We start from the raw sequence: 9,505 nt of genomic DNA, 5'->3' as shown, positions 1-9,505 counted from the left end.
CTTTTGCTTGCTCAGTTTTCTCTGTGATTTGTCCTACTTTGATCTTTGAGTGATTGATTTAGCGGGTTTTTGACACGAAAGAGCTAATTATTAGGATGAAGAATTTGGAAGATACTGTCGTTATTATTTTCAGCAGAAGCAAGTTGGTCTTTGCTGGTTACTTCTACCTAATACTACTCTTGAAAGAATGTGCATGTTGAATGAACCTGCTCTTGTTGCATAACAAGTATGACAGACAATCTTGGTCTGTCAGGCCAGTTTTGTTCTTTCTTCTTTTGAATGATAAGTCAGTAGAAAAAGAAGGATGAACCTGGGTTGCTAAGAGGAGTTCCTTAAATGGGTTCAGAAATGTATAGATTAAATAAATGTCCATTTTGATACATTCTGAAATAGCAGAGAAATTCATCGATGACAATTTGAAGTAAGCCATTCCAAGAGAATTCCCAAGCTTTGGACTTCGAAGACACGATCGAGGTTGAAGCCTAGGACTCTTGATCCCTAGATCATGAATTTATAAGTTTGAGGCCTGAATCAGGGGCGAGTGATAAGATTGCGATGATAGGTCAAGGCCTGAATCACTAGAGTATGTCAAGATTGATTGGTGTCAACAAAACCATAATATGGCTGCAACTGAGTACACTACAGCTCGAGTTCATATTTAGCTTGATTGTGCTTTACTAGTTTACTCTAAAAAGAACAAGTCAATTTGGTATGCTTGACTCGATTAAGCCCAATTGAGAAAACAATTATCTGAGCAGATGAATATGATTTGTAAGCTTAAAATTACTTATGTATCTGATGTACATAATTATGTAGTTCTTTTAAAAAACCAAAAAAAGAAGAAAAGGAAAATGAAAAGTAAGTAATATAGAGTCTAATAGAGTTTTAGGACCTTCACACCAAATTACCGCACGTAAATCTAATGAATACAGTAGTGCATCAAGCGACTGCATAGTCTTCTGATATCTGTCCCTTTAATCCCTCTGTGGATCGCCTCTTTTCTTCTTCTATTCTGGTTCCTGTGTTGGTAACTTGGTATCTAAGGATGTTTTGTATGGCTTAGAGATTTGGGTTGTGGAGATCTTTGGATGGTTCTATGCTACTGTTCTCGCACGAGATTGATTTGGTTGGATTCTAAATTTTCGCCAGCCGATCTGGTGACGTTTTTGTGCCACCATTAGGTTTGGCTGGTGGCAGCCACGTCACTATGCCATCCTTCTTCTGGCAGATCTGCATCTTGGTTGGAGCTTGTAGGGCTATTTGGGTTTGTTTTGTTGGGTTTGTTTCTTTGGACCCGTTTTGGGTCTTTTATTTATAATATATTTCTTTTTGAATAAAAATCCTTCATTCGATCGCAGAAAAAAAAAGAAAAGAAAAAAAGAAGGTAAAAAGAAAAAAGGAGTACCAAATACAAGGCTTTTGTACAGCCTACGGTACGCAACCAATATTTTGTACAGCCTACGGTACGATTGACATCGGATGATTGACAGCTAAGTGATGAAATCTGAGATGAGAGCTGTCAACCGTCCGATCTCAATCGAACGGTGACTGACCAAATAATATTTGGTCAGTAGGTGACCATGAACGGGGCCATATGCACTAAACCGAAAGCAGAGTCAATATTAAGAAACTGGACAAGTCTACAGAGTTTGCAGAGAGGGAGGACTCGCGCCTAAGTAAGTTTACTTCTGCTGATCAACTCAGAAATTCACAATTCGAAATTCGCAGCCGGAGATGTTGTGGGGCACATTTTGCCGTCGCTGAATCCATGGAGCCAATATCACAGCCTTAGGATTTGATTCGGCTTTTACAGTTTACAGAGATAAGATGGGTAGGATAGCTGTGGCAACAATTGTGAGCTTGTGGGTAGTTCCCATCTCAATCCTTGTCAATCACATTGTTCCTGAACCTTACATGGTAAAAAGCCCCTTTTATTAATTCAATGAGAATGCTAATAGTTTCAAAGTTTTGGATATATGTGATTTTGTTGACAAATTTACGCACCCTTAATGTGTAGGATGAGATTTTCCATGTGCCTCAGGCTCAACAGTACTGCAAAGGCAATTTCAGAAGCTGGGATCCCATGATCACAACTCCTCCTGGCCTGTATGTTGTTCTCTAGCATATCGTGATTCTTTTGAAACTTAGTGTTGTTCTAATTGGAAGATAAGACATGGATGTTGATTAGTTTTAGCAAATTTGTTTGTTTTGGTATGATTGATTGAGAACTTGAGGATGATGTTGCATTAGCCAAGATTGAAATGTTTGCACTTTTGAACCTTTGCAGGTACTATCTTTCACTAGCCCATGTTGCTTGTTTGTTGTTTCCAGGCACGTCTTTCGTAAAAGCAGCCTCTTCGTTTTCTGAAGGCTGCTCCACCGCGATTCTTCGCTCCTCGAATGGTGTTTTGGCAGTGGTTTGCAGTGTTCTTGTATATGAGATAATCAGACATTTGAGACCAAATCTTGATGAAAGAAAAGCAACTCTTATTGCAGTAGTTCTAGCTATGTTTCCTCTCCATTGGTTCTTCACGTTTCTCTATTATACAGATGTTGCATCACTTGCTGCAGTGCTTGCTATGTATCTTGCGTGTTTGAAGAAGAGATACTGGTTCAGTGCATTGGTAAGCCGTTATCTCAAGTCTCTTCCATTAGTCACTGTATAATTGTTTGAACATAATGATATGATTCTGAACAACTAAGCATCACCTTAATGGACTTGTTATGTTACATCTAAATGTTTTGTCCGTTTCAACGGTGACTTAGTTTGTATGTTGTTGATGCAGCTTGGTGCCCTGGCAGTCGTTATTCGGCAAACGAATATTGTATGGATACTTTTTGTGTGTTGCAGTGAGGTTATAAATATTACTTTGGCTGGTCAAAGAGATAGGATAGGTGTTGATGACACTGACTTCTCAGTTAGGAAGAATAGTAGGTCAATTCCTAAAAACAGTGTTTCAAACTTGAGGAAACGGAAGGTCAGCAGTTCAGCAGATACTGAGATACATTCAATGCTGACTTCAAGTGTTTCTTCTCAAAGTTGCACATCAGGTTTTGTCTTCACTTGTCTAGTGAACTTTGATTAAGTTTGATGTCATGAGTTTATGTTAATTGGTTATCCCAGTTGATATAATAGACCAACTCCAATTTTTGCTTTTTAAACCAGTTTTTCATTCCCTGCCATGGATGCTTTCTTTCCTCAGTGCTTATTGTAGTGGTATTATATTGCAGGTCTTCTCAATGAAACTAAGGCCATCTTTCAAAAACTGTGGCACATGAAGTTGGAATTTCTGGTTTCTTTTAGTCCTTTTATTATGGTATTTGCAAGCTTTGTTGCTTTTGTTCGTTGGAATGGGAGTGTTGTTCTAGGTAAGCTTCTGTCTTTTTTTTTCCCCCTTGTTTTCAACTATGTAGCAAATGAATTGCCCTTTATTGCTGCTGTATCTTACTGTGTCCACATCTTATTAGGTGCGAAAGAAGCTCATGCAGTTTCTCCACATTTTGCACAGATCATGTATTTTGGTCTGTTTTCTGTTCTTGCTACGGCTCCAACGTACTGTAGTTTCAGTCAAGCTGCAGAGTTATCCCGGTCAAGTTGGAAGAACAAGTCTCTTGGTTTCTCTCAAATTACATTGGCACTAGTTGCTGGCTTCATCTCCATTCATTTTTTCAGGTTAGGCCTATTTAATATTGTTAGCTCAGTGCTTATTGATTTTAATGAGAGGATCTAGCTCAGACCTTGTCACTACTGGCATTCAGTTGGCCTGCTGGTTTGATAAAGCAGTTTTTATCTGTTTATTTTTAGGTTTGCTAGAAATTTATCTATTCTCTCCCATGTCAAGAGCTTTCCTATACTGTTTCCACATCCTGCAGTGAGTTTTATGTTACTATTTCATATGTAGTTCATTTGCTGTTGCAGCATAGCTCATCCCTATCTTCTAGCGGATAACCGGCATTATCCCTTTTATCTTTGGCGGAAGGTCATCAAAGCTCATTGGTCAATGAAGTACCTTCTAGTTCCACTTTATGTTTATTCATGGCTTTCCATCATCACTAGATTGGGTTAGTATACAGATTTTAGTCATTATATCTCACCAAAGTGGATTATGTTTCTTCACTAAGTATGCGTTTTTATTTCACTCTGGTAGGGAAGGTTCAGAGGAAGATATGGGTGCTGGCATTTTTCTTGGCCACTGCTGCGGTTTTGGTCCCAGCGCCACTGATTGAGTTTAGATATTATACTATTCCATTCTTTTTCTTGATACTACATTCTCATATTGATGATTACCAAAGTTGGCTGGTCATGGGGTTTCTGTACACAACTGTAAACGCCTTCACAATGGTGATGTTCTTGTATCGCCCGTTCCATTGGTCCCATGAACCCGGAACACAGAGGTTTATATGGTAGCTAGATATAGAAAGAGAGATGCCAAACGCTTTTTCAGGTCTGTAGAAACAATTTTCAACATAACAGAACACTAACAAGCTTTTTGAAATGGAACATTTGTTACTACTTATCACATAATATTGCTGTGATGCTGTCCCTATCAGAATTCATCACCTATAGCACAATTCTCTATTATCGTTAATATGCTGGTCCAGTTTCTCAGAAGTTGTTCATGAATCAAAATAAAGAGGAAGATCTTCCAACACAAACGAGCCCAACTCCAAAGTACATCGCAAAGCTCTCATCATATTAATATAGTGGACTTTAAAATTTTAAAAGGCCCAAGACATTGGGCCCTTAATGGCTCATCCCCAGAGCCGGCCTGCTAGTTATCATCGACTCAACCCGGTCCGATCCGAAATTGACAATTAGATAAACCGCCTATAATTTCCTGCCAAAAATAGACATTGCCGAGCGTCTCTTTTGACTGTGATGGCGGGGTCAACGGCGAACCTCAGACTCCGCAGCCTTGTATGGTGGAGAAAGTGGGCCAGAAAGGACTGGGCAATCGCCACCTTCGCCTTCACCGTCATCGTCTTCCTTCTCACTCTCATCTCCAACTCTTGGTGCGACGAGCCTGACTCCGCCGTCACCAACCCCTTCGATCCAACCACCGCCGCCGATTTGGTCGACTTGACTCTGCTGCACGACGCCGAACGCAGAGGCGCCCGTACTCAATCTCCTCCCGCCTCAATTTCGATTCTCTCCGCACGAATTGCTACCTCCTAATTCATTTTCCTCTCTTGTTTCCATTGCAGTTTGCTTAGATGGGAGTGCTCCCGGGTACCATTTCCGAAAGGGGTTCGGATCCGGAGCCAAAAATTGGCTGCTTCACATTGAGGTTTTGAGATTCAATCTTATATTCAGTTTCTTTCACTTCGTTTACATGTTTTAATAGTATTTTGAGTATTAAGAATCGGAGAATTGGTGAATGCTTTGTTGTAGGGTGGAGGTTGGTGCAATACAATAGAATCATGTTCTTTGCGGAAAAGGACTGCATTGGGATCTTCCAAGTACATGGATCGTAGGGTTCAGTTTTCCGGGATTTTGAGCTCTCAGCCGTTAGAAAATCCTGGTAATTAAAGCTTAATGTTGTAATCTGAGTCAATGTTGGAGTTGCTAACTAGCTAATTGATGTGTTCTGGTTCTACTTTTGGAGCATTCTGTAGACTTCTTTAACTGGAACAAAGTCAAAATACGGTACTGTGATGGCGCGTCTTTTGCTGGCCACCCCGAAAATGAGCCCAAGGTAAATTTATGTTTGGAGATCATGGAAATTAGCCGAAGGATTTTTTTTTTCTTTGGAGAAACTTAATGGAAGTAAGTTACTTGCTAGATTTAACATTGCCTGTTCTTTTGTTTCGTAGAATGGATCAAAGCTTTACTTTAGGGGACAGCTCATCTGGGAAGCACTTATGGATGAACTCTTGTCAATTGGCTTGTCAAAGGCGAAACAGGTATGTATCTCTGTGGTTACCAGGAATTAAAGTGTAGTTGTTAAAAAGCATGTCTAGAAAATTCTATGCATAATGGGCCAATGGTTATGACTAATACAAGTCAGTGTTTCACTCTCATTTCATGAGCTGATTCTTTCACAATTTTCTTCCACGATATATATAATTTTCAGGCATTCATGTTTAATTGAATAGTGGTCCGGTTTGGCTAATATGTATAAATGAAAATCTTACAGGCACTTCTTTCTGGATGCTCTGCCGGTGGGTTGGCAACTCTTATACACTGTGATGACTTTCGAGGTCTTCTACCTAGGGATTCAACTGTCAAATGCCTTGCTGATGCAGGTTTTTTTCTCGATGAGTATGTTTTATGTGTACTAGTGCCTTGCACCAATATCTTTTTGCTAAACCATTCAGTATGAAATCTTTCTAGGATAATACATTTGTCTGAATTCTTGTAGGGTCATATATTCTTTTCATCTAATATCTCTTTAATCATAAATTTCATAAGATGGTAGTGAAGTTGCTTGATTTTTTATTTTTTAAATTCAATCATCAGGATTCAGGAACCTATCATGCTTTGAATACTTCTCACATACTATCTTCTTTTTTAACCAATTTGAAATGCTTTCCTATCAAGCCACAGTTGGAATTTTCAAAAGTTTTGCATGCTTTTAGAAACTAATTGTTAAGAACATGTGCCTTCGTTTTTTTTTTTTCTTTCTTCTCTCCATCTGTAACGCATCTTCTGTGCTCAGGATAGTGATTGCATAAGATAAATAGATAGATAGATTTTCAGTTCTTTTCTGTTTCTGACATTTCAGGAAAGATGTTAACCGAAACCGGACCATGAGAACTTTTTATCGTGATGTTGTGGTTCTTCAGGTTATGCTCTAATCTTACTGACTTGTGTAATCTTTACTGGTACTCCGTTGTATACTCTTTTGCTAGAAGTAGTTGGTGGAGATAATATGGGATGCCTATCAGTAGTCAAATTATATTTGAATTTTTGAGAGGTGCATCTGCTTGTTTTTATTTGAGAGTCTCACAGATAGTACATGAGACTTCTCATCCACTTTGATTTAATGTAGATGAGCCATATGAAAATTAAGTTCTTTTGTTTTGCTAGATAATCCTTTAACAGTATCTTCATGGGAACTGAGGTTTAGCACAAGACTCATTATTGATATCTCTTGCTTGTTTTGTCATGCTGTCAGGATTTAGCAAAAAGTTTGCACAAGGATTGTGTTGCAAGAAAGGAACCAGCTAAGGTTGGTGTATGTTTCACCAATCAAATTTGAGAGGTCGCTAATTTTCTGCTCAGTATGATACTATGATGCGTACCAGTAATCTCCTATTTTGTGGCAGTGTCTCTTTCCCGAAGAAATTATTAAACACGTTAGCACTCCAGTGTTCCTTGTCAACCCAGCTTATGATTTTTGGCAGGTAAGTTTGCTATGAACCCAACTTTCATTTGCTTGATCAGAATTTGATTTCTCATTCCTTTATTCTTTTATCATTAGATACAACATATCTTGATACCTGAAGCATCAGATCCGCATGGCTACTGGAAAAAGTGCAAGCTCAACATCTATAATTGCAATCCTAGCCAGATTGAAACACTGCAAGGTAATTGGATATGCATATCACGATCACCACATATGTAGCGAAGGCAGGTCATATGACACTCTTAAATGACTACCCTCTCATTCATCTAATAATTTTTAACTGAAGCAGCATTGCAACTACCCATTTCTACATTTTTGTGGATTAATAAACCAGCAAAATTAACAGCCCTGCAAATTGTAATCAGCCGGAAATTTAGTGGGACTGACTGTTCTCGAACCCATGTAACAGATGCACTTTCAACTGACAAATAGGATTTATGCATTGGGAATTTGTAATGGTTGTATGATGAAGCATAATTGTAAACAAAATATTGTGACAATCTAACTTATCAACTTGTTTCATACAGGTTTCCGTCGTTCTATGCTAAATGCACTGAACGAATTCCAGAAAAATAAGGAGGGAGGAACTTTTATAAATTCATGTTTTATTCATTGCCAGACATGGTTTTCAGAGACATGGCATTCACCCAGTTCTCCACGAATAAACCATAAGGTGAGGATCTAGATGAAGGTTTTTTTTGTTAAGTAGAATCTTGTCCCAGGAAGTACTTCATACCTGTAGTGTGTTTCCATATGATTAAGAGAGAGAGAGAGTCCTCAGTCTCCTCCCTCCTTTTATGTTTCCATAGCTCACAATGCTTTTCATAGATTTATTCTTCCATGCTTTGCTCATAATTATGATATATTCGTATGCGAGTTCTGTTCAGCAACTTGAAGCTGACAAACTTTATGACTAAAAAATTGGAACCGGTCAGCAGTTTATTTCTAAAATAAGATATGTCATACACTCATACATCTCTGGTGATTTTATGTTCAGCAGCAACTGAAAGCTTAAACACCCTATTTCAGTATTATGGCACTGAAATATGCTCTTTAATTGTTATTCTTTCTCTTGCCAGAAAAAAAAAAAATTTATTATTCTGTCCTTTTTCTTACGCAAAGTTATCTGATGCATTTGAACATTGATAGACAATTGCAGAGTCTGTGGGTGATTGGTACTTTAATCGAAATGTTGCAAAGCAAATTGACTGCCCATTTCCATGCAATCCCACCTGTTATCATATGAATTTCACTCAATTTTCACGAGGTTGATTGGACTTGAAAATACATCCCACTTATGATTGGCCATTCCCAAGTTTAGACCCCTACGATCTCAGTATACCCTGGTGGAAATATTCCCTCGTTGTCCAGAGCGTGTAGATACTGATAACAAAGGTGTGTAGAAAAGAAGAGTTTATATTTAATATAACGTCTTTAGACCGAGGAGAAAACATTTCTGTATATTTTACATTGCAGAGTCAGTATTAACCAGATGGATGGCATTTGCTTTGAATCTCCTGTACCTTGATTACCTGAAAAGGAATTGTTCTCATTCTGGATTTGTAGCAACTTCTCTGTTTCAACTCTTTTTGGTCAGGCAATGCAGCTTGTAAAGCTCCTCCTACAAATGTCTGATTATATTATTTATTTGAATTTTAGTGCTCTTTATATATCACCGGAAACTCTATCTCCGTCTCTCCGATAGAGGCGACAGGTGGAGCGGTCAATTTTGTAATACCAGGCTGGAGCCAAGGGCAGAACAGTCGATTCTTTTGTCCATTTTCAGAATAAAGGGTTTTAGCATAGTTATAATTTCCCACACCACATGGGAATTACTTTGTGTAAATTACCTATTTGGTCAACTACAGATGGGTTTTTAATTTCTGATAGAAAATGTCTAACTCTAATAATAATAATAATAATAATAATAATAATAAAAGATTACAAAAGATGGATGTAGAAATTACATCATAAATGAAAAATATAACAATAAAATATTGGATATAAAACCTAGCACAGCTATGATTGGATGCACTAACACATTTGAAGACACTAGATGTATACCGGGCCAATTAAACAATTACTAATGGTATGACTGAAACCTAATTAGATTGAACTGAACTAAACATAGGGCTCGATCTACATCAACTGCTCCA

At 38.1% G+C, this 9,505-nt stretch overlaps 2 protein-coding genes across 2 annotated transcripts; both read left to right on the top strand.

Moving 5' to 3' along the window:
* The first annotated feature begins 1,606 nt into the window (after positions 1 to 1,606).
* On the top strand, positions 1,607 to 4,679 carry LOC133720754 (dol-P-Glc:Glc(2)Man(9)GlcNAc(2)-PP-Dol alpha-1,2-glucosyltransferase). The gene is made up of 8 exons (XM_062147221.1): positions 1,607 to 1,917; positions 2,018 to 2,106; positions 2,288 to 2,624; positions 2,787 to 3,051; positions 3,232 to 3,369; positions 3,469 to 3,673; positions 3,920 to 4,062; positions 4,149 to 4,679. The coding sequence occupies exons 1-8, from the start codon at positions 1,828 to 1,830 to the stop codon at positions 4,406 to 4,408; spliced, it is 1,527 nt and encodes a 508-aa protein (XP_062003205.1). The 5' UTR covers positions 1,607 to 1,827; the 3' UTR covers positions 4,409 to 4,679.
* A 141-nt stretch (positions 4,680 to 4,820) lies between these two features.
* On the top strand, positions 4,821 to 9,243 carry LOC133720755 (pectin acetylesterase 5-like). The gene is made up of 12 exons (XM_062147222.1): positions 4,821 to 5,117; positions 5,206 to 5,288; positions 5,393 to 5,522; positions 5,617 to 5,696; positions 5,815 to 5,904; positions 6,138 to 6,262; positions 6,726 to 6,786; positions 7,119 to 7,172; positions 7,270 to 7,347; positions 7,425 to 7,530; positions 7,877 to 8,022; positions 8,499 to 9,243. The coding sequence occupies exons 1-12, from the start codon at positions 4,880 to 4,882 to the stop codon at positions 8,619 to 8,621; spliced, it is 1,314 nt and encodes a 437-aa protein (XP_062003206.1). The 5' UTR covers positions 4,821 to 4,879; the 3' UTR covers positions 8,622 to 9,243.
* The last annotated feature ends 262 nt before the right edge of the window (positions 9,244 to 9,505 follow it).

The sequence above is a fragment of the Rosa rugosa genome, chromosome 7 (assembly GCF_958449725.1).
Source record: "Rosa rugosa chromosome 7, drRosRugo1.1, whole genome shotgun sequence".
Lineage (NCBI taxonomy): Eukaryota > Viridiplantae > Streptophyta > Magnoliopsida > Rosales > Rosaceae > Rosa > Rosa rugosa.
The sequence above is the reverse complement of the archived record's forward strand: the minus strand, read 5'-3'. Positions and strand labels throughout refer to the sequence as shown.

Excerpts from the sequence above, each read along its gene's own strand:
- LOC133720754 (XM_062147221.1), top strand. The coding sequence starts at position 1,828 with ATGGGTAGGATAGCTGTGGCAACAATTGTGAGCTTGTGGGTAGTTCCC. Across the intron at positions 2,625-2,786 it reads GATACTGGTTCAGTGCATTG|CTTGGTGCCCTGGCAGTCGT; the intron begins GTAAGCCGTTAT and ends TTGTTGATGCAG. Across the intron at positions 3,674-3,919 it reads ATCTCCATTCATTTTTTCAG|CATAGCTCATCCCTATCTTC; the intron begins GTTAGGCCTATT and ends TTGCTGTTGCAG.
- LOC133720755 (XM_062147222.1), top strand. The coding sequence starts at position 4,880 with ATGGCGGGGTCAACGGCGAACCTCAGACTCCGCAGCCTTGTATGGTGG. Across the intron at positions 6,787-7,118 it reads GTGATGTTGTGGTTCTTCAG|GATTTAGCAAAAAGTTTGCA; the intron begins GTTATGCTCTAA and ends TCATGCTGTCAG. Across the intron at positions 7,348-7,424 it reads CAGCTTATGATTTTTGGCAG|ATACAACATATCTTGATACC; the intron begins GTAAGTTTGCTA and ends TTTTATCATTAG.